Source organism: Arvicanthis niloticus, chromosome 13, assembly GCF_011762505.2.
Source record: "Arvicanthis niloticus isolate mArvNil1 chromosome 13, mArvNil1.pat.X, whole genome shotgun sequence".
In the NCBI taxonomy this organism is placed as follows: domain Eukaryota; kingdom Metazoa; phylum Chordata; class Mammalia; order Rodentia; family Muridae; genus Arvicanthis; species Arvicanthis niloticus.
Window position 1 is genome coordinate 15,247,623 of NC_047670.1, and position 27,155 is coordinate 15,274,777.

The 27,155-nt window shown below is 43.4% G+C and overlaps 1 protein-coding gene across 2 annotated transcripts in view; it reads right to left on the reverse strand.

Moving 5' to 3' along the window:
* Rgs22 (regulator of G protein signaling 22) overlaps positions 1 to 27,155 on the reverse strand; it is a 110,567-nt gene that overhangs the window by 82,924 nt on the left and 488 nt on the right. For both annotated transcript variants that reach the window (XM_076911262.1, XM_034516753.2), the window contains exons 2-6: positions 26,934 to 26,962; positions 19,660 to 19,722; positions 5,845 to 6,066; positions 4,010 to 4,095; positions 3,215 to 3,383 (exon numbers count right to left, since the gene is read on the reverse strand). In XM_076911262.1, the coding sequence (XP_076767377.1) occupies positions 3,215 to 3,383; positions 4,010 to 4,095; positions 5,845 to 6,066; positions 19,660 to 19,722; positions 26,934 to 26,962 (569 nt within the window). The remainder of the gene's footprint in view (positions 1 to 3,214; positions 3,384 to 4,009; positions 4,096 to 5,844; positions 6,067 to 19,659; positions 19,723 to 26,933; positions 26,963 to 27,155) is intronic.

Here is a 27,155-nt window from a genome sequence, read left to right on the forward strand (position 1 = left end):
TAAAATTGCAAAGCTTCTGTAAGGCAAAGGACACTGTCAATAGGACAAAACTGCAACCAACAGATTGGGAAAAGATCTTTATTAATCCTACATCTGATAGAGGGCTAATATCCAAGATATACAAAGAATTCAAGAAGTTAGACTCCAGAGAATCAAATAACCCTATTTTTAAAATGAGGTACAGAGCTAAACAAACAATTTCTCACTTGAGGAATATTGAATGGTCGAGAAGCACCTAAAGAAATGTTCAACATCCTTAGTCATCAGGGAAATGCAAATCAAAACAACCCTGAGATTCCACCTCACACCAGTCAGAATGACTAAGATAAAAAACTCAGGTGACTGTAGATGCTGGTGAGGATGTGGAAAAAGAGGAACACTCCTCCATTGTTGGTGGGAATGCAAGCTGGTACAACCACTCTGGAAATCAGTCTGGTGGTTCCTCAGAAAACTGGACATAATATTACCCGAGGACCCAGCTATACCACTCCTGGACATATACCCAGAAGATTCTCCAACATATAACAAGGACACATACTCCACTATGTTCATAGCAGCCTTATTTATAATAGCCAGAAGCTGGAAAGAACCCAGATGTGCTTCAACAGAGGAATGGATACAGAAAATGTGGTACATTTACACAATGGAGTACTACTCAGCTATTATAAACAATGACTTCATGAAATTCTTAGGCAAATGGATAGATCTAAAAAATATCATCCTGAGTGAAATAACCCAATCACAAAAGAATACACACGGTATACACTCACTGATAAGTGGATATTAGCCCAAAATATCGAAATACCCAAGATACAATTCACAGACCACATGTGGCTCAAGAAGGAGGAGCAATCAAAGTGTGGGTGCTTTGGTCCTTAGAAGGGAGAACAAAATACTCACGGGAGGAAATATGGAGACAAAGTGTGGAGCAGAGACTGAAGGAAAGACCCTCCAGAGGCTGCCCCACCTGGGGATCCATCCCATATACAGTCACCAAATGCAGACACTATTGTGGATGCCAAGAAGTGCATGCTGGCAGGAGCCTGATACAGCTGTCTCCTGAGAGGCTCTGCCAGAACCTGACAAATACAGAGGCAGATGCTTGCATCTAACCATTGGACTGAGTGCAGGGTCCCCAATGGAGGAGTTAGAGAAAGCACTGAAGGAGCTGAAGGGGTTTGCAACCCCTTAGGAAGAACAACAGTGTTAACCAGCCAGACGCCCCCCCCCCCCCAGAGCTCCCAGGGACTAAACCAAGGAGTACACATAGAGGGACCCATGGCTCCAGCTGCATATGTAGCAGAGGATAGCCTTGTCAGGCATCAATGGGAGAAGAGGCTCTTGGTCCTGTGAAGGCCCCAAGGGTAAGTGCCAGGGTGGGGAGGCGGGAGAGAGTGGGTGGGTGGGGCAGCACCCTCATAGAAGCAGGGGGAGAACCCGGGAAAGGAGATAACATTTGAAATGTAAATAAAGAAAATACCCAAATAAATGAAAAATAAATATTCAAATAACATAGACCTAGCTACGTCAGTATAGAAGGAGGTGACCTATTGACATCAGTACAAAAGGAGGTGGCTTTTTCTCAACTGATTCCCTCAGCTGTGGGTCTAGAATACTCTGTTAAAAGAATTTGAAACATAGATCTAGTTCAGAAAAAAAATGTCCACATCTGCTTGCCAATGTCTGGTTTAGACAAAGAATAAAAGAATACCAAACATGCCACAGCCTTGGCAGCCCAGATTTCATACAGACCTGCGTACCCCGGTGTGTTTCCACGGAAGGATCTGATAATTGAGGGCACTAATTAACTGATTTATTGATTAAATACAAATTCTCACTATATTATGAACAATCTGAAAAGACAATTGATTCTAGGTTTCATCTATTTAAGCCACTCACATTGACTCCATACTTCGGTAATAAGAGAACTCTGTCTGACATCAGTCAAATGCTGACATACTTTTACAACTAAGTATTTCCTAGAGAATACTCAACACCTTTTATAAGAAAAAGTCATTTAATTCCTATAATAAGAATTTAATTCCTATAATTAAGAATGCAATATGAATCCCCTTTCTTCTTATATGATGTGGACCATCATCTCAGTCTCAATCTATTGCATCACACACACAAGGAAAGCACTGTGTCACACACACACAGGAAAGCACTGTGTCACACACACAAGGAAAGCACTATGTCACACACACAGGAGAGCACTGTGACACACACAGAAGGGAAGCACTGTATCACACACACAAGAGAACACTGTATCACACACACATGAGAGCACTGTGTCACACACACAAGAAGAACACTGTGTCACACACACAAGAAGAACACTGTGTCACATACACAAGGAGAGCACTGTGTCACACACACATAAGGAAAGCACTGTGACACACACACAAGAAGAACACTGTGTCACATACACAAGGAGAGCACTGTGTCACACACACACACAAGGAAAGCACTGTGTCACACACACAAGGAGAGCACTGTGACACACACACAAGGAGAGCACTGTGACACACACACAAGAAGAGCACTGTGTCACACACACAAGGAGAGCACTGTGTCACACACAAAAGGACAGCATTTTGTCACACACACAGGAAAGCACTGTGTCACACATATACAAGAAAAGCACTGTGTCTCACACACATAAGGAGAACACTGTCTCACACACACACACACACACACACAAGGAAAGCACTGTGTCACACACACACACAAGGAAAGCACTGTGTCACAAGGAGAGCACTGTGTCACACACACATATACACACATACACGCACAGACATACATGGAAAGCACTGTGTCTCACACACACACACACAGAGAAAGCACTGTGTCTCACACACAAGTGCACACACACAAAGAAAGCACTGTGTCACACATAGACACACACACACGGAAAGCATTGTGTCACGCACACGTGTGCACGCGCACACACACAGAAAGCATTGTGTCACACACACAAATGGAAAGCACTGTGATACTCGCATGCACACACGCACACATGCACACGCATGGGGAAAGCACTTCTGTTTGCCTTTCTGGTAGAACATAGGAAAGGAGTCAGCACACACCCATGAGACCTGACTCTGCCTGAATGGAGCGTTGGGGTGGGGGTGGGGACACGCTTGATATCATCTTCCTTGACACTGAACCAAAAGGTTTTGTTGGTACTGAGTCATGCAAACTCTCATTTTACCTGGCCAAGGGAAACGTAGAACTTCTTCATAATCATGTAATTGTCTTCTTCAGTGCTGGAAGGAGGTGGAGTTGCCGGTTTTCTCAGGATCCAGGGAGAAAGGTTTGTACCTACTATGAAATTTGTGCCTGAGTTGCTCCATGTGACCTGCGAGATCAACTTGGCTAACCTGTGTGTAGAAATCACAAGTTAGCGAGCGAAGGCATTCTCACGAGCCCCACAGGTTTTATCTGCACGTTGTTTAAATTTTATTAAATTCTAAGCCAAGTTCAAATTTTAGTAATTTGGGGGGATTTTCCATGTTCCCACTTGAAAAGGGAAACCTTGGCCCCACACTAACATTCCATGTTTGTTAAAACTTAAAAGATTCTTTTCTTTTTCATGTTTTGCCTGCACGTGTGAATCTGTGGTGCTGTGGAGTTCATGACAGGGCATGTGACTCCCTGAAACCAGAGGCAGTGATGGCTACGAGCCATCCTGTGGGTGCTGCAGGAGCTCACACTGCTGAGATACCCCTCTTGTCCCCAGATTCTGTTTTAATGTCACACTAGCATTCCCTCTGTAAATCCCTGTACATAAATGAATACCACTATGAGCGATGGGTGAATTTTAAAGTAAATGATCAAAGAGATCCAACGGTAAAGTCTCTTTTAAAGAGCTGAGTGATTCTAGCCAATGCTTTTCATCACTCTTATTCTATACATAAGATCAAACCTCCATTCAATATCACAAAAAACATCTTTATATGAAGAAAACAGACATTTAAAAACACATAGACAGATGGGAGCGGGGCACCTGTATTCAAAGTAGCAATCGCTTTCCAGAAATGCCGGAAGTCTTTTCCTTTTGATCCAATTAATACCTTGTTCGCGCTTGAGACACTGTTAAGAGAACATGGAAAGAGAAGGTCATCTTCTGGCTGTCACTGTAATGGCGTGAAGAGTGCTTGGCTAGAATTCATGGAGGCCTGGGTTCCATCCCAGCACAGACATAAAGCGTGGTGATGCACTGCTGTGGTCACAGGTATGAGCGTGGTGGTGCACTGCTGTGGTCACAGGTGTGAGTGTGGTGCACTGCTGTGGTCACAGGTGTGAGCGTGGTGGTGCACTGCTGTGGTCACAGGTGTGAGCGTGATGATGCACTGTTGTGGTCACAGGTGTGAGTGTGGTGGTGCACTGCTGTGGTCACAGGTGTGAGCGTGGTGGTGCACTGTTGTGGTCACAGGTGTGAGTGTGGTGGTGCACTGCTGTGGTCACAGGTGTGAGTGTGGTGGTGCACTGCTGTGGTCACAGGTGTGAGCGTGGTGGTGCACTGTTGTGTTCTGGCCAAGGAGGATTAGAAGTTCATAGATAATGCTATTTCTTCTTTACTGTGGGTCTCAATTAACTTCTTTCTTGTGGTAGATGATAGATCTCTGACAGCAAGGCTTAGCATTTTTTATTTCCTATTAATTTTATAAAGTTCCATCTGATGGCTAATTTAGCTACATCCCAAATTGTGACAGCTTATTTTAGCTTCTTGTTTCCTTTGACACTTATCTTTTGACCTGTGGGATATCTTTCCCACATTTTTTGTTACTGATTGATTGATTAATTCTGGGGTGATTGATAATATATTTTGCATTATTTCATATCTTTTAGTTATTACAATTTGTTTTAATGCCAGCATGACATCCATTTCGGTAACCACTCTGTGTAGTTTGAAAAGAACATGTGCTTTGGCTCTGTGGGGTGAAATCTCCAGGCATCAACAGCTTGGTCTCATTGCTAGTAAGACACGGGACTGCTCTGTCCTTGTGGGCTGCCTTTGCTACTCATCACTGAGAGCAATGTTTCCACCTCAAACCCTAACACTGGTTTTGGCTATTTTCTTGTTAATGTTTGATTAGCACTTACCGTGTTTCTGAACCACTGTGGGAAAGTACAGTACACCAGAATACATGGTTAATGCTGGCTGTGTGTTCTATAAATCAACATTATTACTGTGCAGTGTTCTTCTTTATCCACAGCAAAAGTCCTTGCTCTGAAGTCTACATTGATGCTAATATAACCAGCCTCACTTTCTTTTAATTAATAATTATATGGCATATGCCTTCTTATTTCCAGTATATTTATTGATACTTAAGTTTGGTTTCTTGTAGACAGCAAACAATTGAGTCTTCTTTTGTGATCCCATCTGACTCTAATTTTTAATTAGGCTACTTATATTTAATATAATTAATGATGTGACTAATTATTGTTGCTACCAAATATTTGCATACCTAGTTAGAAAAGTCTTAGCTAATAATTTGTATAATTTAATTTCCCTCATCCACCTTCAAAACAATGCTTTAATGTAATTAATATTGGCATTTACTAAGATAGAAGTTAAAAGATGAAGAAGTATATCTGAATTTGGAAACCGCAGAGTTGGAGTAGAGACGTCTGAAGCTATGAGCAGACATATTTTTAGCCTAGTTCTGCCCAGCTCTAACAGCATTTCCAATGGTCATGCATTGCTGGTGATCTCAGAATCCCTGGAACTGAGGTACAGACAGAGCCATGCTGTGGTGCTTAGGAACTGAGGCCGGGTTTGGCAGCAGCAAGTGCTTTAACTGCTGGGCTAGCACTCCCGCTCAGTCAATGGCTTACCATGATGGTGTAGTTGACATTGATGTTCTCGGCTTCACAGGGGACACTTTTTTGAATAGATTTACCATCACTCTTCCCTTTCCTTATAACATCGTAGATGGGATTCCGAGGTTGCTGGTTTTGCAGAATTTTCTTCAGTTGCTTTTCCAGAAGCTGTGGTGCTTCATTGACTACTTCAAAAACTCCATAGTCCACATTAAATCTGATTGCCTCTGAAAAGGTCTATAATAGAAAGGACAAACATTTTAAAATTTAAAATAAATTTTAATGACATTTAATAAAATTTAAATTCATTGGCTCTAGGAGGACCTGATGTCATAGTTCATCTTCTCAATCACTGTCTCTCTTTGCTTTTAGAATCTTGGAAATCCCTTGGCTAGAGGACAGGAGACCCACTGATGTTTTCCTTACCGAGGACTTTATGCCATGGGGATTACACCAAGGTGAATTATGGCAGGAATTGCATTTTTATAATCTTACTCCTATCGTTCTTTGAAACTAGGAAAAACTACACAGCTGGCTTCTCTGATGCAGGGCGCCTCACGGGAGGTAGTCAGTCCCTGGGTTAGAATGAAGGAAGGAAGGAGAAATAATAATCCTATTGACTTTCAGCCCCAGGAGTCACGAAAGGGGACAATTAGCGACAATATGTTCTTCATTCGAGACTGTCAGCCTGGTTCTTTACACAGTGACAGAGAAGTGGTTGACACCAACACTCTGAGGCTCTCTCAGTAAGTACTGAAGGTTTCCAAGTTTTATTTAAAGACAGCCAATCATTACGTGTTTGAATGCTAGCTCTCTGACTTTGGGTAAAACGCTAAAGATTTTTAGGTCTCTTATTTCCACAAGAGTTAATTGTGTGTTGACTTTTGTGCTCTGGTTTTGTCCTTTGAGCCTAGGCTCAGGTCCCCTTTTCAGACTACTCATGTATTTAAGGATGGCATTAGTGAGCTGACCACTCATAATGTGCATGCTTAGCCAAGTAGTGATGGCATTAAACTCTCTCCTGCCTGTCGCTAGGTGCCCCAGGCAGGGCACTATGTATGTTATAGTTATAAAACAGTAAGCTGCAGGCATCTTTGTAAAATTTAAACTAAAACACACACACACACCTCTTGACGTGTCACATGCTGTCACATCTTAAGAGTCTAGAATGTTGCCCATCCTAAGGTACTCAATACATAGACAACAGACTTGAGATAAGTACCAGTCTACAGTAGAAAGCACCTTAGAACTTGACTCCAACATGACAGGTCTGATCAGTAAGTACCATCTGGAAATTGCCTGTAAGGTTTCTTTTCTTTTTTGTTTTGTTTTTGTTTGTTTTTTAAGACAGGGTTTCTCTGTGTAGCCCTGGCTGTCGTGGAACTCACTCTGTAGACCAGGCTGGCCTCAAACTCAGAAATCCACCTGCTTCTGCCTCCCAAGTGCTGGGATTAAAGGCATGTGCCACCACTGCCCAGCTAGTAAGGTTTCCTTAATAACCACATTTCATTGGTGACCTGATATATCTGTCTTCTGTATATAGGGGTAAACAGACAATTTGTGTCTAAATGTCAAAAATACCATCCTTTATACGGGATCATTGGAGCAAAGAGATTAAACAAGTCTGTGACATCAGGGACAAGACTTACCTGGTTAAGGGAAGGAAATGAACTAAACACACCAGAGATGACATCACATTTACAGGTGGGAAAAGGAAACATTAAAACAAGGGCAGTCTGGAAAGAATGGGTGTCTGCACAGCTGCCCAGCCAGACTGTCCTCTACCTGTTGTTTCTCTTTCTTTTTTTTCTGTCTTATATCTTGAGACATCATAGCCAGATGAACACAAAGACAGGATAACCCGAAGTAAAGCATGCCAATTAGTTAGCTCTATGGACAAAGATGGTTTTCCTACTAATCAAAAACAAAAATCGTTCAAACAATGGTGACACTCTAGTTGGCAGAAATAACAAAGACAGAGGAACTGCTGTTTTCTGGGATCTACCAGGTCTGTGATGGATACCTTACTGCTCTCAGGGATAATTCCTGTGACATTTGTTTACCAAACACTAATTCAGAGGGTGGTTAGGGGACAGTCACTCCATGGATTCAGAGCTATGAAGTGATGGACTGAGTCACAGAAACAAGCCTGATGGTTAAGGAAGCACAGTTTCCTTCTTCTCTATATTGTCTCGAATAGAGGAAGCTAGCATGTGCAACCGTTTCTGTGCAGGTATTCTGCTGAGTACTGACCCTGTGGGCTTAGTGGAGCTTCAAGGTCACCATTTTGATTTTAATGTTTAACCTCTTACTTTCTCTATCTTACTAATAAAGGCTCAGATTTATGAAGGAACACTACAGGGTTAAAACTGTCCTGTAGTAACTGTGGGTAGACTGGAATAGCATGAGGGACAAAGGAGAGAAGCTTGAGGAGATAAGGTGGAAGGACCAGATGATGGAGGGCTTCGCATGGCAGATCAACGGTTTTATGCTAGTGTTCTGGACAGCCGGAGACATGGCAGCATCCTAACTAGGGGAGCAGCATAGATCACTTCAGTTCCTCCGTCAGGGGCTCGTGAGCTGGGGAGTCTGACTGATCCCATACATGAGGAAGAGCCATCACCAGACTCTGGGGAGATTAGGTGTCACTGCATAGAAACTACCATCAAAACCAGGTTTGGTGTGGTCATCATTGGCGCTCTGTGTGAAGGGAACCTGAAGCCAAGAAGAGTTAAGGATCTCTTTGTAGTATAACACAAGTACCCCAGTGTACTGGCTACAGAGTCTGAAATGCTGGTTAAAAGCCTTGAAGCCCAGGGAAGTTCAGTCAGGGTGCATGGCTGGAGTGCACAGCCAAGAAAACTAACCATTTTTTTTTTTCAGACTCCCTACTCTATAGTTTGAAGTATGGCCCAGTCATGCCGCTTATATGCACTAAGCTGGACTCTGAACAAAGTGGAGAGATAAGACAGGTGTATTCGGTATAGGAGGAAATGCCAAGAATGTATGCACATTAAAACCAGGAGAGTTGCTGATTAAAAAGTAGTATAGGGCAGGGAGAGGCGATACACATCGGTAAAAAACAGAATAAGGAAGACTGAGGCAAGAAGGCCCAGGGGTCAAGGCCAGCTTGGTCTGTGTAATGAGAGGCAGGTTAGCTAGGGCTGCATAGTGAGACCCCAATTCAAACAAACAGATTCATGAATATAGAATATGTTAAACCACTCATAAGCTGGACATGGCGAGCTGTGTGTGAAGCTTCAGTTACTCAGAGGGCTGAGGCAGGAAAAATGCTTAAGCCCAAGTTCAATAGGAAACCATAGCAGCCTGAATAGCCTAGAATCCCTGTGTCAGCAAGCCATGCCAAGCCAGCCTGAAGAACATAGGAAACCTTGCCTTAAGATTGTTTTTTAAAATGTTTAAGAATATTTAAAGCCAAGTATGGCAGTGCATGCCCTTAGTCCCAGCTGCTCGGAATCTGAGGCAGGAGTCCAAGGTCATCTTTGGCTACACACTGAATTCAAGTCCACCCTGGGATACAACAAGATCCAGTCTAAAAAAAAAAATACAAAACAAGATTATTTAAGGTTTAAAAATCTTTGCCAAGGGCAATGTTTTTCTGCGTTAAAAGCTATGTGTTAGATTAGATCTCAGAAAGCCCTTAATAGCACTATGATTCCAAAATTATAAAATGTCAAATAACAAATTCAAATATTTCCCTCAATAATTTATTTCCACAATATCAAAAATTGTAAACGTTTAAGTGTCACTTGTGATCCTAAACTTAGAGATGCAGAGCTGGATAAGGCACCGCTTCCTCCTTTGAAGGAACAGGGAAATAAACATCCACTTTTTCCTGTGATAAAGTCAACAAAACATTAGCTTACATTAAAATCCATGTAAATGCAAATGCCAAGGTCCACAAAGACATGAACAATGCTAGGGTATTTTGTCTGGTCTGGTTAGCAGACTTGAAAACAGGTTAAGCTAGAAACTACACAGAAAGAACAGGCAGAATAATTCAATGGAAAACCACTGGGGAAACGACTTTGCCTTCTTGGGTTTTAACTAGATAGCACAGAGGTGCCGTCTACGCCCAATACTCTGTCTGCTCATAATTACCTCTGCAGGAGAAAAAGCCGGCAGCTGTCTTTGGCAGGGTATCATTAAACACCATGTGACGAAACATCATGACCAAAGCAACTTGGAGAGAAAGGGCTTATTTGCCTTTCACTTCCACATCACTGTTCATCACTTCCTTGAAGTCAGGACAGGAACTCAAACAGGGCAGGAACCTGGAGGCAGGAGCTGATGCAGAGGCCATGAAGGATGCTGCTTACTGATTTGCTCATCATGGCTTGCTCAGCCTGCTTTCTTATAGAATGCAGGACCACCAGCCCAGGGGTGGCATCACCCGCAATGGGCTGGGCCCTCCCTTATCAATAATGAATTTTTTTTAAATGCCCTGCAGTTGGATTTTGTCGAGGCATTTTGAGGTTTCCTCTTTTCAGATAACTCTAGCTTATGTCAAGTTGACATAAAACTAGCCAGCCTGTGTATTTTATCCTCTAGGGAGACTGTTTGATTCCATTGTTCTTCTACTAGGGCATTCATTTCTACAGTACAGAATCTCTGCTCAGTGACCCAGTAGGATAGCTGATGTATTACTAGACCGAGGGAGCAGAGATCACACAGCCTGAAGTGAGTGTGGCACAGAGCATCTGCAATCTAATAGAAAAGATTCATAAACACACACAGACAAGAAAGAAAGGCTGTCTACCAGAGGCATGAACTCCAAAGCTAAGAATGAAGTCAAATCACACTTAATTAAAATTAACCCTATAGAGTCCTTGAAAGCACTGTAAGGGGCAACACCATGTTCAACCCCGTTCAGGTTGAACACAGGCAGTTGTCTGTCAGCATGGAAATGAGTTGTTGACAATAGTCACTGCCAGGTGTTGCTGTAGGCCTGTGTCTAATGTTCATGCTGCACACAATATTCATGTTTAATGATGGAGTTGCCCTTACATAATGACTATTACATTATTAAGAGGCAAGAAAGGAAGCCGGTTAGATGAGTCAGCAGTTAAGAGCACTGGCTGCTCTTCCAGAGGACCAGGGTTCAATTCCCAGTACCCACATGGTGGCTCACACCTGTCTGTAACTCCAGTTCTAGAGGATCTAACACTTTCACACAGACACGCATGCTGGCAAAAGCACATGAAATAAAAATAAAGATTAAAAAAATAATTCTAAAAAGAGAAGCAAGAAGGATGAGACCCATTAGAGAATGGCAGGCTCTCACACTGTACCTCACAGCCCTCTCTGGGAGACATAGTCGTGGAATGGTACAGCACACAAAACCACCTTCTATCTTGAAACTGCCCTTGTTCTGTGTGCAACTGTGGTCATCTCAAGTTATAACAGCGTGCACGTATCGGTGTCACCTAAAAAGCACAGGAGCAGCACTGGGGTGCACACAAGGGCTCACTAAAGAATGAACTGTCATCAGATAAAAAAGACAAAGATTTCATCAAAGAACGAGCCAGTGCACCAAGATACAGGAGATCCTGAAGAACAGGGTACCCTGAGCAAACTGCATGCAGCAGGGCATTTGCTGGAGCTTAACAGGCCCAGGGAATACAGGCCACAAGCCTGGAGGGAAAGCAGAGAGCTGGCTTACCAGGGACCTGCACTGCATTCCATGCTTCACAACGGAGGGGGTCCACCATTCACAGTGGTCCTCGGACTAGACAGCTCCCTGACCAGCTGCAGCAGCATCTGTTAGAACCTTGAGAAATGCCAGTTCTCGGGCCCCTCCCTAGAGTTAGAAACAAGATGGAGCCCAGACCTCTCAAATCTTTGAAGCCCTTTGGTAGTTCTAAAGCCCACTCAAGTCTAAGAACCTTTGCTTTAGATGGACAGGGTGCTGGTAAAGAATTTTAGCCAGAGGGAGCAGAATCTGGGCTATGATAAACTCAGAAGGCCATGTTCTGCACTTTCCCTATGCTGACTGGCCTGCACAATCACACATGTGGTGTTGCTGGCCATCTATGTTCTGTACATGAAAGAAAAGACACAAAGCCTTCAGCACAGCTCACCTCCGACAAGTCCTTACTTTTCTCTTGTCATCTCTACACTTATCTACAAAACCACTAAAATGAATTCAGAAATAACAGTACAAGACACGGAGAGACGGGTCATGGGAAGGAAGGACACTGGAAAGCTGAGTGGGCTGATTTTCACAACACAGTTTCTAATCATGCAGCAGAAAAGTCTTCAGCTTGCGCCTCAGAGTCAGACAAGCTCCTACAGACTGCTCCTTTCCTGACTTAATTTTCTCATTCCAAGGGTGTCATTCTCTCAATGCTCTAAAACAGATTGTCCTGAAGGTGGTGAGAGCTAGCTCTGTGGCACTAGTCATCCATGTGCGAAAAATATTTTCACAGAAAAAGCAAGTGCTTGAAAATATTTTTACCACAATAAATCGCTGGTTCCACATTTCTCTGAAAAGAAGAGGAGGAGGGAAAAAACCTGCGAATAATTAGTGTTGTGCTTAAACCGCCGGCCCAACACCACTGGAACCCACTGGTGCCAAATTATTTAGCTGAACAGTATTTAAATTAAAAACTAATGACTAGGTTAATTTAACACATGTCCATCTCTGCTCCAACTCTGTCTCTGTTAATTGAGCCCCAAAGCTGTATTGCAAACATGAATCCACATCAGTGAACAAAAAACATCTGACTAACTTGAATCTAACAAGTTGGTTACCAATAACAACTTCTTTTAATCTAACTTTTATTGACATTTTAGATGCTGAACTATAAATTGTTTACCAGACATTCAACAGTGAGATAGAAGGAGTCATGCCACATGAAATGTACAGAGGGATACCCTCAGTTAACAAATTGAGTTACAGGAATCTGAGTGGTTTATGTGAGAGCTACAGGGTTTATCAAAACATCCACAGGTATAAGCACTGAACTAAGTAAGCAGTTACCTGGCGTCCTGTCAGCATGCCTTTGAAAATCAATCCCTTGAGTATTTACATCTTGGCAATGGAAGACCCAAGCCCTCTTCCCTCAGCCCACCTTTCTCCATCCCCCCCATCATCCAACAGCTCCTTCTAGCATATAACTCTTTCATAAAGCTGCAAGAAATTATAATAGTTTACAGATTTAAAAAAGTGTGGAGAATCAGGCCAAGCAGGAGTTATGGTAAAATTCTGAAAGTGCATAGCTAAGCAGTCTGGCAAACATATGGCATACCTATCCTTGCAAGGAGGGTACAGAGCAGGCCACCCCTTCAGCTTCTGCAAACCATAAATGTCACAAACATTTGAAACCACCCACAGAGAACCAACCTAAATCTATGTGGGCTCATCCACTCAACCCCACAACAGTCACTGAGCATAGAACACACAAAACCAAACCAAAGGGGAAATGTTCTCGCACTATAGCACAGAAGAAAACCTAATGAGCAAACACTTGTCCATAAAGAGTTGACAGAAAGAAAAAAACCCAGACACCAAATGAAAACAATATCTGAATGTGAACTTGGCTTGAGAACAAACACAACAAAGTTATGAAAGCTAAGATTTGGAAAGTGCCACGATCATTTATAACAGAGGCAACTGTCCTGGACTTCCCTCATCAGAAACAACATGGGGGCAGGCTACCAGCCATCGGGCTCTGGATCTTACATGTCCCAGGAGGGTAATGGTGTAATGGAAGGGACCGTGAAGGAGCCAGAGGCTGATTCATGGTCCACTTTTGCCTTGGGTATGTTCCTACAAAGGTGGGGTGGGGTCTCAGAGTGCTCAGAAGTCTAGATTGACCTAAGACCTGAGGATCTTTAGCTATAGTCTCAGGCTCTGACTGAGGTTGCATACATACAATGTGATGAGGAAGAAGGAGAGGAAGGGAAGAGAGAGACTACATAAAGAAGCATTCTCTATTTCAAAGACTTTACATAAAGATGTAGAAATGAGAGGTAAATGACCCTGAAGGAGTTGGAGAAATGCAGAAGAGAGCTGGTGTGTCAATTTACATCTCTCTCTCTCTCTCTCCCTCTCTCTGGTTTGTTGTTTGTTTGTTTATTTGTTTTTCAAGAGAGGACTTCTCTGTGTAGCCCTGGCTGCCCTAGAACTCGAACTACAGACCGGGCTGGTCTCAAATTCACAGAGATCCACCTGCCTCTGCCTCTCAAGTGCTGAGTTGAAAGGTGTGTGCCACCATCACCTGGCTAAATTCTCTTTATTACACAATAAGAATGTGGGATAAGATTCATCCCACATTCATCAATATTATGAGTTTTCTAATTAGTGGTCATAGGACATCATCTTAAGGGCAAATGTAACAGAAGGAGCTGGAGGGGTTTGCAGCCCCATATGGAGAGCAACAATACCAACCAACCCAGAGCTCCCTAGGGTCTAAACCACCAGTCTGGGAGCACACAGGGAGAGACACATGGCTCCAGCTGTATATGTAAGGGAAGTTGGCCTTGTTGGGCATAGGTGGGAGAGGAGGTCCTTGGTCCCTTGAAGGCTGGATGCCCCAGTGTGGGAGAATTCGAGGGCGGGGAGGTGAGAGTGAGTGGGTGGGTGGTGGCACACCCTCATAGAAGCAGGACGAGGGGAGATGGGATATGGGGTGAGGGGAGAATGGGGAAAGGGGATAACATCTGAAATGTAAATAAATAAAATTTCCAATAAAAAAATTCTATCTTCCCTTTCCCCCTCCCTCTCTTCTAATACAATACTCACTTCCCAGCCTCCACCTGAAAATCTCCTGATGTAGGAGAGTTTACTACTTCTCAAGTCAGCCATCTTATTGTTTGAAAACTAGCTTCTTTTAAACGGGGTTCTGCCTGTCTCTGGATTCATGGGGTATTAATACATTTCCCTTGATTATATCTTGAGATCTTTAGAAGGGTTTACCCATTCCACGTCCTGCCACCGAGTCCCTGCCACCTAGCCCCTGCCACCGAGCCCCTGCCACCGAGCCTCAAGCCAGGCTAAACATTCAACTTCTTTCATGGTTTCCTGAATGTTCACAGGCTGAGTCTCCCAGAAACCAGCTTGGCAAAGCAACTCTCAACATATGGGACCAAGATCGCAACACAATATTCCAAATGTGGTCTAACAGTCCAGCCTTTTACAAAAAAACACCACGTGCCTTCTATGCTCCAGACTAATATTTTTTCTTGATCTGAACTATACTTTGGTTAACGCACCCTAAAAACACATTAGCTTTGTTTGTTTTACTTCGTTTAATGTATCAGGATAAGCATGAGGCCTCGCTATCCAAATGATCTGTTTATATTCTGTTGCTAGTTCTACGGCAGGACACGCAAAGCTCTCTGGGCCATGTGGCCTCGGGTGGACCCTGTCATTTACCAGTGGAGTGACCTTAAACTGGAAAAATATTGGCTCTCTTATGATTTTTCATCCAAGCTTCTAATAAAAATAATTTTTAAAAGGCAAATACCAGTGACAGCTTTGTGTGGAATGGGAGAGTACCCTCCACACTGACTCAGACCCACCCATCCAGCTGAAGAGATGGTTGCCTGTACTTCAGGGATGGAAGATGAGGCCGTGAGGTTAAAAGGAAAAATAAACTCTTAATACATCACACACATTACCTCACTCTGCAGCAATCTTGAAAGATGTACTCGTTTTGTTTTTCAGAGAAAGAAATACAAGGTTAAGCATAAATAAAAGGTTAAGGCATTTCTAAAACCACAGGGGTAATGAGGGGCGGGGCCAGAACAAGAGCACTCCAGTGCACTCTTTCCAAATCACTACAGAGTGAGAGCCAAGCACAGGATGTGCGGCTCATGTGACTTGGTGGGTTAAAGGACACAGAAGGCAGGAAGGCAGTGTCATACAGGTCTTGTGAAGGTAGTGTGGGCAGAAAGATTAAACTGAGGCCACACTGCAGAGGTTGTGAACTCCACACTAAAGGAGTGTGCCGTTCAGCCTGGGGGCTATTAAGAATCAACCCTAGTTAAAATATTTGAAAATTAATTTCACATATAATTCACATATAACGACAAGGGCTTTGGATGCAAATAAAGCCTATAAGCAGGATATTAATTCAGAGGGAGTTGGAAAGGCCTATTGAACACCAGTCATGTAGGTAGTAAGAACATGATACGAATGTCTCAGATCTCCAGGCCAGATCTGCTCGCTGTCCTAAGTCAAAGTCACTATAGCTATGTTGAAACATCATGGCCAAAAGCAATTTGGGGAAGGAGGACACATTGGGCTTATATATCCTGAATCACAGTCCAATGAGAAAAGCCAAGGCAGGAACTCAGACTGGGCAGAAACCTGGATGCAGGAGCTGATGCAGAAGGCATGGAGGGGTGCTGCTTACTGGCTTGCTCCCCACGCCTCGCTCAGCCTGCTTTCTTATAGAATCTAGGACCACCAGCCTGGGGATGGCACCAATCACTAATTTTAAAAATACCTTATAGGCTTGCCTACAGCCTGATCACATGAAGGCATTTCCTTAATTGAGGCTCCTCCTCTCAGATGACCTTAGCTTATATTAGTTGACATAAAGCCAGCTGGAGCCCCTGGCATATTCATTTTTAAGAAACACAAGAAGTTAAGCTGAAAAAGACATAGGATGAAAACAGAGAGGAAACAAAGACCAGGAGGTTGTAATCCTGGTGTAACAGGAAAGCAGGAGCATTGTCTAAAGCAGTGGGGTAAGAAACATGATTGAATTTGTTATTTTTATAATACTTTATTGAAACTGTAATACACAATATTTACAGGTGCCTAAAATACCAGTACTTAATCCAAAAGGAGAGAGCCTGACTTGGCACACTTTCTCCTGGTAATAGGTTGGCTTCTGATTCTTATCTAGGTGCTCAGAAACCAAGCATTACTGATGCTCTAGAACTCTGCCAGGACCTTGCTGTGGGAATCCACCATCCCTTCTTCTTCCTGCCTTCAAATTCTCTTTGCAAATCTGTGGCAGCTCATCCCTGTTGTAGTGTGAAGACTGGCAATTGACAGGTTGACTACACGGTACAAAAGATGCAAACAGGGCTAAAGAAATAAAGATTTGGAGGTGGAAGGCTGAAGGAATTAGAGAGAAAGATGGAGCAGAGCCCAAGCAGGTCGATGCACTAGGTTCACTAGGCTTGACGTGTGTGTGTGTGTGTGTGTGTGTGTGTGTGTGTGTGTGTGTGTCCAAGCACATACTAGGGGATGAAAGTTTGGTGTAGTGCTTGCCTAGCATACACAGAGGTACATAGTAAGTTCAGGGCCTGCATGGGGCACAGACCACCACACCTTAAAAAGAAAGAAGACATGGGGAGTGGGGAGAGGAGAACACAGATGCTGCCACTTGACCTAAGGCATCAAAGAAAACACACAAACTGCAGATGTAGATTTTGACTGTATGGCAGGACCGTGGCTGAATTTTTCCATAAATTTTCTTCTTCCTTTTTCTTAAAAAGATAGTCTGAAACTATGTTGCTGAGGATGGCCTCAAATTTAGGGCAATCCTCCTGCCTCACCCTTCTAAGAAGCTGGGATTACAGGCATGAGCTGTCATGCTTGGCTTTGGTTTTCTGTTACTTTTATGCTGACGTCTACGGGTAACTACAGATTTTCTGGACATGGTAGGGAACTCACTTTCTTCCCGAAGCAAAGAAACACCAAGATAATCTCAAAGCTTGGCACCAAGATATAAATGCCGAGAAAATGAAATTTAAGATTTAAAGTGTGTTGTTGTTGGTTGGTTGGGGATGTTGTGAGGTACTGGGAACTGAACCCCAGGCCTATGAGCGTGCTAAACAAGCGTTCTACCCCTGAGCTATACTCTTGCACCTCACCATGCCTTTTTTCTTTTTAAGGTGCTGTCTCCTGTGCCCCAGGCAGGCCCTGAACTTACTATATAGCTGTGTATGCTATGCAAATGCTACATCAAACTTTCTTAAGTTTTACAGAATGTGCTTCTTTGGGAAGAACGGAGATTTGAAGAGCCTGAGGTCATGGAAAGATTGTATAATCTGGAAAAGCAGAATTCTGGCAATCTTGTGTTGCCACTGGAGGTTATATAACAGGGGCAGATGGTGACAGCTGGAAAGAGAGCCAAGGAGAGTGGCCTGAGGACCCCGTGGGACTCCTCCAGTGCTGCCTGCTCTGTTTCTGGAAAGGGAAAAGATATCTGGGCAGCTTGGTCTAACTTTCTTGCTGGTTCCACTCACTGTCCATACTTGTATCAAATCGAGAAGAAAAATTCACAAAACAAGCACTCCCACATGGGTAGGTCATTGGTACAGACCTCAAAAGAACATGATGCTCTGTCCCTCCCCCTTCACAGACACTGTGAGCGGCTGGGCTTAGCGCTGCTAACTGTTTATAATCCACTGTTCACAATCTCTATGTTCCAAAATTTTCCTAGTTAAAAAAAATTTTGTTTGCTTGTTGGTCTTTTTGAGACAAGGTCTCATTTAGCTAAGGCTGACTTTGAACTTCTGAGACTATTGATCCCACTATCCTAATGTTGGCATGACAGGCATGCACCACCACCACCACCACCACTGTGGTGCTAGGGATCAAATCCAGGGGTTTGCATGGACTGGGTGAGCACTCTATTAGCTGAGCTGTGTACCCAGCCCTTTACTTGTTAAAATGTTAATAAAATAAGTTTTCATGCTTTTATGAACCTTACCGAGAAACTTGCCTAGCTAACGTCCTTTGAAGAGCTAGTCCCCGCCAGCTTTACAACATAAACCATCTCAGGAACTCTCACTTTATGCTTCTTAAATCTCCTGATACCTACTCTGTAAATCATTGCTATTGCACTGAAGCTCTATGAACCGGCATTACTAATACAAACTCTGGTTGCCTTAAATACAAATTCTACTTTAATATCTTCCCAAGAGGATAGCAATAACAGCCTAGAGTTTAAAAAAAAAAAGTTTCTTGAGATTTTTTTATTTTTTGATATTGTACTTATCAGCCTGCCGGAAGTCCAGTATGTTGCCAACTGGCCAGGGCTTTGTACAAATGCCTTCTGCTACTCAGAGAAACACCAGCTTTCTTCAGTAAGAGTATTTCTAAGTAGGATTTAAAACCAAATATGTAACTATAAAGAGAGACAAATTGATCAAATTTTTGTAATTGATCTTTATTTTTATTATTTTTTCTTCTTCCTACCTTCCTTCCTTTTTGGGGGGTGGGGAGGGCAGTCTCTCATGCTATAGCCCATGCTGGCATTTAATTATGTCAGTTCTCCTGCCTCAGGCTTCAAAGTGTTGGGTTTAGGGGTGTTAGAGGTGTGATTAACCACACAGCCACAGTTTACTTTAATTGACCTTCATTTTTATTATTTTAATTTTGAGACCAGGTCTCACTATATAACCGGCTGGCCAGGGACTTTCAGTCTAGACCAGGCTGGCTTCACACTCATAGAGATCTGCCTGTGTCTGCCTCCTGAATGCTGGCATTAGAGGCATATGCCACCTCACCCAGTCCTTTAGTTTGATAAATATGTCTGGTAAATAGTTCAGTGGTTACAATCTTTGTTTGGGGCTACTGAGGCGGCTCCATGAGTAAGGAGTTGGCTGCTCAAGCTGACAGCTTGACTTCCACCAGATTCTACATAAGGCAGAGAGAGAACTCCACAGCACTGTCCTCTGATGTCCCCACATCTGCACTGTGGTGTGACCATACACTCATGCACGGTGGCATGTATGCATACAGACACGCATAGACACACGTAAATGCACACACACACATACATTCTAATAATGTTTAAATACTTTAATAATATATCCAATAGGACATCATCATGTACTCACAGGAAGACTTAAGAACTCATTAAAGTAATCCACAAGGAAGTTGTCGGTCGCCAAACAATTTTCCTGCAAAAACACAAAAACATATTATGGCCATGTTTTGAAGCGTGTCTGTATTACTATGGCTTAAATCCTTGAGACCTTTTAAGTCAGTTACACACTGAATGCTCACTACAAACCTAACACAGTCCCTGGAAGGGACAGGAAAATGGACTACAACATGAGCTGAGCACTCAGGGGGCATGGGATTGAGAGTTCAAGGCCAGCCTCAGCTATGGAGTGAGTTTAAAGTAAATTAGACAACCTGAGACTTTGCCTCACCCACTATTGCCACCCTCAACAAAAAAAGAAACTAGATTGGAACGTTCTCTCAGAAGGCCTTGCTACTGCAGCTAGGTAACAGATGGGGCGTGGCACGTAGCCGGGCATGGGAGCAGTGTCAACGAATACAAGCTAACGCTCCACACACATTTCCCAGACTCCTAATTATGCACGTCAGCGAATAGAAGCAGAAGATATAGAAGATGGGAATCTGACGCCTGCACGTAATCCCCATAACTCTGTAGAGAGGACAGACTTCACAGAGTTGTCCTCTGACTCCCACATGTGCACACACATGCATATACACAAATAAATGAAGAAGAAGAATACTACGCATTTAAAGGAAGCAAAGGAAGACTTGTTAAAAGCAGTAGCAAGTATTAAACATGTGAAATTCTTCACTGCTCAACTGAAATGACAGGCTAAGGATACTATTCAATTTTGCTGGGATTCCGTTTTCAGGATCAGGATCCTGCTTGATCTTGAACACAGACTCTTTTGCCAATGCATAAGAGCACAGATTGATATGTTCTGAGCACAGATCATATATATATATATATATATATATATATATATATATATATATATTTTTTTTTTTTTTTCTGTAACTGTCTCATCCACCAACAGGGCCACTTTTAAAATTGGCAAAATCAAACCCCCCCTGCCAAGAACAAAACTGCTGTGGAGATCATCAACACCTTACTCCATTAGTCAGCGTTTCCATTGTGTCACGAGCACATCATGGCACACTCGGCTGAACAGTACATGTGGTTATTTTATTATTCATAATTATATTTCAATTTTGCAAATCTAACACGAAAGTTGAAATATGACACAATGCTATTATTTCCATATGGCTGATAATTTTCTTTTTATTACTAGCCAATTTTTAAAATTTAGTGAAGTAGTGGCTGGAGAGATAGCTCAGTTGGTAAAGAGCTTGCTGTGCAGGCATTCCTCTGACTTGACTTCAATCCCAGTGCTCACACAGGAAGCTGGGTGTAGTGGGGAGGCAGAGACCAGAGCATCCCTGGGGCTCTCAGCCAGCCCATGGGGCCTAATCAGCAAGAGACGCTGCTGAGAAGGGGGAGGGGAAAAAGTGAAAGTGAGGAGGAGGGGAGGGGAGGAAGAAGAGGAAGGAGGAAGGGGAGGAGGGGTAGAGGAAGAGGGAAGAGAGAAAAACAAAAGCAAAAAACAGTGTCTAGGCTCCTGAGGAACAACACCAAGGTTGACATCTGGTCTACACTCAGGTCTCTTACACAGGCATGTATGTATGCATGTACACATAGACACCAAAAGGAGGAGGAGGAAGGAGGAGGAAGAGGAATAGGAGGAGGATTTGTTTTGGTAACTTTAAGTAACTGCAGAGTCTGGAGAGCTTTATAAATAGCTCTGGCTTCAAGATTCAAGATGCACATCAAGGAACGTATTAGAAGTCTCAGCTAATCAGCACAGGGTTTAGTCTGCTCAGACCCCAAGTGATTACCGCAGATGAACCACGGGCTCACACATGCACCACCTCCAGAGTGGTACCGCAGTGCTGCTGCTCACTGGCTGGCTTCCCATGGCTTGCTCAGCCTGCTTCCTTATAGCACCCAGGACCACCAGCCCAGGGATAGCCCCATAAACGGCAAACTGGGCCTCCCCCATCAGTCTTCAGTTAAGCTGTAGGACATCAGTGGGGCCATGTCCCGCAGGCCGGCTCGCAGGCCAGTCTGTCCCGCAGGCCACTCTGATGCTGGCATTTTCTCAAGTGAGGTTCCCTCTCCTGAGATGACTCTATCTTATGTCAAGCTGATAAAATGTTAGCCAGAAAAATAACATTTCAGATTATCATGCTTTATTTAGTGAGGCACCAAGTTAACTCTTAAGAAACACATCCTAACTCAAATCAATAATTTTAGCATCACCCAGGTAGAAGGCATTTGTGTTACAATCAGAGTAGCCAAACCCCGGTGGAGTTAGTAAATTCAAAATTAAATGATACTATAAAACAACAACTATGTCTTTTAGATGAAATTTATTTTATTAAATTCTCTAAGTTAGTTTTTAAAAGTAACCAAATTTTATAATACTAAGCCACAGGAGCATGAATGCATGAATGGAAAAATGTATATTTTATATTAATTTTACAAATTAATATAACTATGTTAACAAATATATTAATAACTGTAAGGTATAAAATTTCTTGTTACTTTTTCTAAAATATGCATTTCATTTTTATTGTTAGCTGATTTAAACTTAGCTCCCTGCATTGCATAGAGCCTGGTGGACCAGCAACTCTTAGATAACCCTCAGACTTACAAACTCACTCCAGCTCAGTGGTTCTCAACCGTCCTGATGCTACAACCCTTCAGTACAGTTTCTCGTGGTGTGATGACCCCAATCTCAAAATTATTGTTGTTGCTACTTCATAACTGAATTTTGCTACTGTTAACAGATTGTAATGTGAATATCTGTTTCCCAGTGCTCTTAAGTGACCCCTGTGAGTCGTTCAATCCCCAAAGGGGTCTCGACCCACAGGTTGAGAACCACTGCCCTAGGTGCTTCCGGTTCTGAGTCTGTCACAGCACATAATGAACACCTGCTTTGTTCTCGTTTTCATAATCCATTTCAGACGTGAATTTTTCCTGAAATACATGAAGAATGAGTCACTAGGAAAGAAACCAAAGGGCATCCAGTGCGGTCCCAGCTCTCGTTGCTAGACTCTCCAGCTATAAACATGTCTACAAGTTGACATAACATTTCTAAGCATCTCCTCTTAGCTGCTGAGCAACTCTTGTTGGGGACTGAGTATCTCGGGGACACTGGTGTCTTGCCTTTACTCCATGGTGAAGGAGTACTGTGGCACAGTCATGTTTCCTAGAGACAGCCATGGAACTTAAAAGGATTGTTCAAATACATCAAAATCGGCGTTTCTTTGGGGAAGCTATATCTTAGTGTATTAAGTACTTCATCTAGGGGCAGGGCCTTGTGACATTCCCCCGTTCATGTTGGCATGTCAGTCAGTGTTGTCATTATGCAGGTCTCATTTAGGCCACCATATTGTTGGGATTGGGTTTTCCTATTACAAACAAACTACTTTTAAGGTACACAAGAAGAAAGCAATCAGGATTTAAAACTCAGGCGCTTAAATTCTTAATACACTCTGACCTACTGCTAAAAATAACAGGAGACACTTTCATAACTTGACTCAATGTGTATATTGCATGTAATAAATCCCAGTGTGTCATAAGACAATCTGACCTCATCTCACTCATCTACATAAATAAAAGTATACTCCACAAAGAACATCAAAATATACTAACTTTTTGTACCAAAGCTCAACCAAACACAATAAAGATGCTGATCCAGGTACGGTGGCACATGCCTATGCTATAGTCTCAGCGTGTGGCAGGCACAAGCTGGGGGCAAGAAGCTCAAGACATTTCTGGCCTACAAGTTTTTTTTAAGAAAATTCAAAAAATATACATAAAATGTTTAAATAACTGGGCATAATGACTCAGGGCTATAACCTAGCATGTGGAAGGCAGAGGCAGGAGGATCAGCCTATACCACTCCAAGGAAAGTATAGTCCACATAGAGGTCCAAGCTAGCCAGATCCACAGAGCAAGACCCTGCCCCCAAAACAAGCCTCTAGCCTAAAAGCAGAAATGTACATATATGCAATGTCCCTGGCAGGCAAGTGGTTGATTCCAACAAGTTCTATGCTTTGAAAATGAAGCCCCTGTGTGAATGTTAAGATCCTTTGTAACATCCATAATAGCAGTGCAGTTTTAGATTACTGATTGAGAAAATATGAAGAAAATGATTATAAACATAGGAACACGGAAACATCACTTCTTAAATGAAACAGGAAGGTTTTTTTTGTCTGTGTAACCCCAAGCAGCTTCTGGGCTGCCACCTTTGATCATGACTCTGTTATCCTCGAGATGCCTCCTCAGGATCCAAGGCAGCTGCTTCCGCTCCAGCACCCCATCACTGTTCCAGCAAGAGGAAGAACACCAGTGACTCTTCCCTTTTATACTTACGAAAACTAGAATCTCACTAACCCAACTGCTAGTGTGGCTCAACCAATAATAAGCCTGAGATGAAGGACCAGCTACCTGACACTGGAAACATCAGCTTTTCAGAAGTAGGGCCCAGCATAGGATCCTACTCAGAGCCTGTCACCCAGAACCCGGTCACATGACAGCACTTACCGGCAGGAGAGGCAGAAAAGCTGGGCTTTACTCTGGATAGTAGACTGGCTAGGATCTTTTTCTAAGAATATGCCGTTTATTGATGAGAACCAAAGCCAAGCATATGTTTGGAAGGTTAATTTTAATTTAAGGAGACAGCCGACACTGTGAATTGGTTGAGCATGTGAATTTGAGGATCTGGTCACAAACTGGTCTTCATGGGAAGCTGCCCAAGTGCCAAGGCGGTCTGCGTGTCATTGGGTTTGGGAAGGTTTTTGTGGAGATGAGCTGGCCAGAAGGAATGTGAAATGGATGAGGAAGGGTAACCCAGTCACAGCTGACAGCAAAGGGAGCGGGAGGCAAACAGGGCAGCCTGGCCAGAGCAGAGCATGTAAGCTCAAAGCAGGGTGGGTGAATATGTATCCTAGAGAACAGGGTTGGGTGCAGATTAAGGAAGACTGAGTGTCTGAAGGGCTCCTCAGTTATAGCTTACTTCTGTGAAGTTTGGCCTCCTCATTTATGAAATGTGGGAAATAGCTGCGACCTCAGAGGGCTGTCCTAGGGTTAAACATCCGTCTGTGGCCAGCATCCGGCAATACTAGCTATGCATCAAGTTTCCTACTAAGACAGTGATTTTGGAAAGAATTAACAGCAATATGACAGCCATGGCAGGAGAGATGCAGTCCAGGACAACTGATGCACACAAGTTTGCATCCAGTGCTTTAGACAAAGAGGAGCTACAGTTGAGAGAAGTGTTGAATTGGTATCAGTTAAGACAGCAGCCGAACTCTGTGCCCGAGGATGGAGGATGAAGATGGAGATAGAACAGCAGGTCTGAGGATGCAGAGGCAAACATGGCTAAGGAGGGAGGCTGGGGTCGATCATCGAGGGAGAAAGGCAGGCAGCATGAGAGACTGAACAGGAGTGTACCATTCACCAAAACATAAGAAAGCAATGGAAAAGCAGAATCGGGGGCTGGAGAGCACAGGTGAGGGTTTTAAAGAGGTGACTCATGGATACCTGATAGCTCACCGAATGTGCAGAAGCAGTGAAAGAGTTGTCTGGACACAGATGTGGTGCACACATCTGAAATCCACCCAGCCCTGGGAAGCTGAAGCAGCTGGATGCCGAGTTTGATGTTATCCTGGCCAGCACAGGTTATGTAGGACACCGTGAGCAAATGTGGGATGGCATATGGAGTAGGAATTCTCAAGAGACAGAGGAGGGTAAAAGCTCCAGGGCAAACAGGAGCTCGCCCACAAACTACTGGAGAGTAGAGTCCCAAAGGTCAATAGATCGTAAGAGTGGGAAGAGAGAAGCTGGAAAGGAGAAGACTGGACTCAAGGCCTGGATTACAGTGGGTGCCCAGGGAGGCAGGGCAAGTTAAGAGTCTTCAAGTACAATCACTCAAATGTTAAGTGGTGTGCTGCTAAGTGCTCTTAAGATGCCCAGGCTGGACTGTACTGGAAAGGAGGGGCTGGCCCAGAAGCCCTGCTGCAAGAAGCACTTGAGCCTCAGTACTGGAATAACGTAAATTTCCCACTAATCGAGGCTCTACATAGAAGCCTGGGGTTTCTCTTTTCTCCTCCGCCCCTCCTTCTCCCGCCCCCTCCACCTCCTCCTCCTTCCAGTATCTGCTGACTCAGCCCTCGCTCCTGTTGGCCCCTGCTGGGCTGTTAAAGTTTTGAGACTTAGCCCCAGCATTTAGGACAATACTTTGAATACACAACCACTTGTTGTTGAATTTGTTCATTTGTTGAATGTTGTTCATTTGTTGAATGAAAAGCCAAAAGTAATAGGATAATCCACCAACAAGAGAAGTGCTGCAGTATTTACATTGGTAAAAACCGAAGTGGTTTGAGCTCCAGCCTTGGGCCATGGCAGGAACGTCACCTCTGCATCGGTCTGCGCCCTGGGGCAAGCAATAGGCTTCATAGAGTATTTATTCTCTAAAGACAGCACTCTCCCAAATGATAAATGGATTTGGCAAATACTTAGCATGCTCAATTTCTTCAAAATTCTGACCTGAGAACAACGTATGAAAACAATTGAAACGCTTACGAATGGATTGCTGGTCTCTGTTGTTGTTTTTGCTTGTTTGGTTGATTAGTTTTGGGGTTTGGGGTTTTGTTATTTTTATTATTTATTGATTGATTGGGTGGTGGTGGTGGTTATTGTTTTTGAGACAAGGTCTTTCTATGTAGCGCTAGCTGTCCTGGAACTTGCTCTGTAGACCAGGCTGGCCTCAAACTCTCAGAAATCCTCCTGCCTCTGCCTTCCTAGTGCTAAGTTTAAAGGCCTGAGTGCTACCATGGGGGGAGAGGGTGAGTATTTTTTTTTTTAAAGACAGGATCTCACGTAGCCTTGAGTTTGCTATGTCACTAAGAATGACCTTGAACTCCCCATCCTTCTGCCCATCTTTAACGCTGGAGTTGTACCAACCAGCAACATTACTGCTCAGCCCGTTTTCTTCAATGTCATCTACTAATGTTTACTGCAACCAGGAACTGCCAGCACATCACAACAAGGCCGCGGAGATAGCCGGCCTGCCCCTGTAGGGACGTAGGAACAGCAACTGTATGGGGAAATTACATGAGGTCTTTTACAGGAGACAGCTTTGGCCCGGAAGAGAATGTAAAACAGTCTGCTGTCTCGCCACTGTGGTAGCTGCAATGTCAAAAGGAAAGACAGGCAGCTTCTTCTGGAATCTAACCCTTTCTATTAAAACAAAAGCCAAGGGGGAAACACCAAGTAGCCCTTCTAAATTGTACTTACAAACTCTTCTTCTGTGACTTCTGGCGGCTCTGAAAGGAGACAAAAACCGTCACCTTTTCACACTCAGATCTTTCTTTAAACCAACTGAAATCATCCGAGACAGCCCCTGGCCCTACTGTTACACATCCTGGGTGAGCTCAGTAAAAGTTCATTATCCGCACATGGATTAGATTTTTTATTATTATTATTATTGTATATTTTATTTACATTTCAGATGTTATC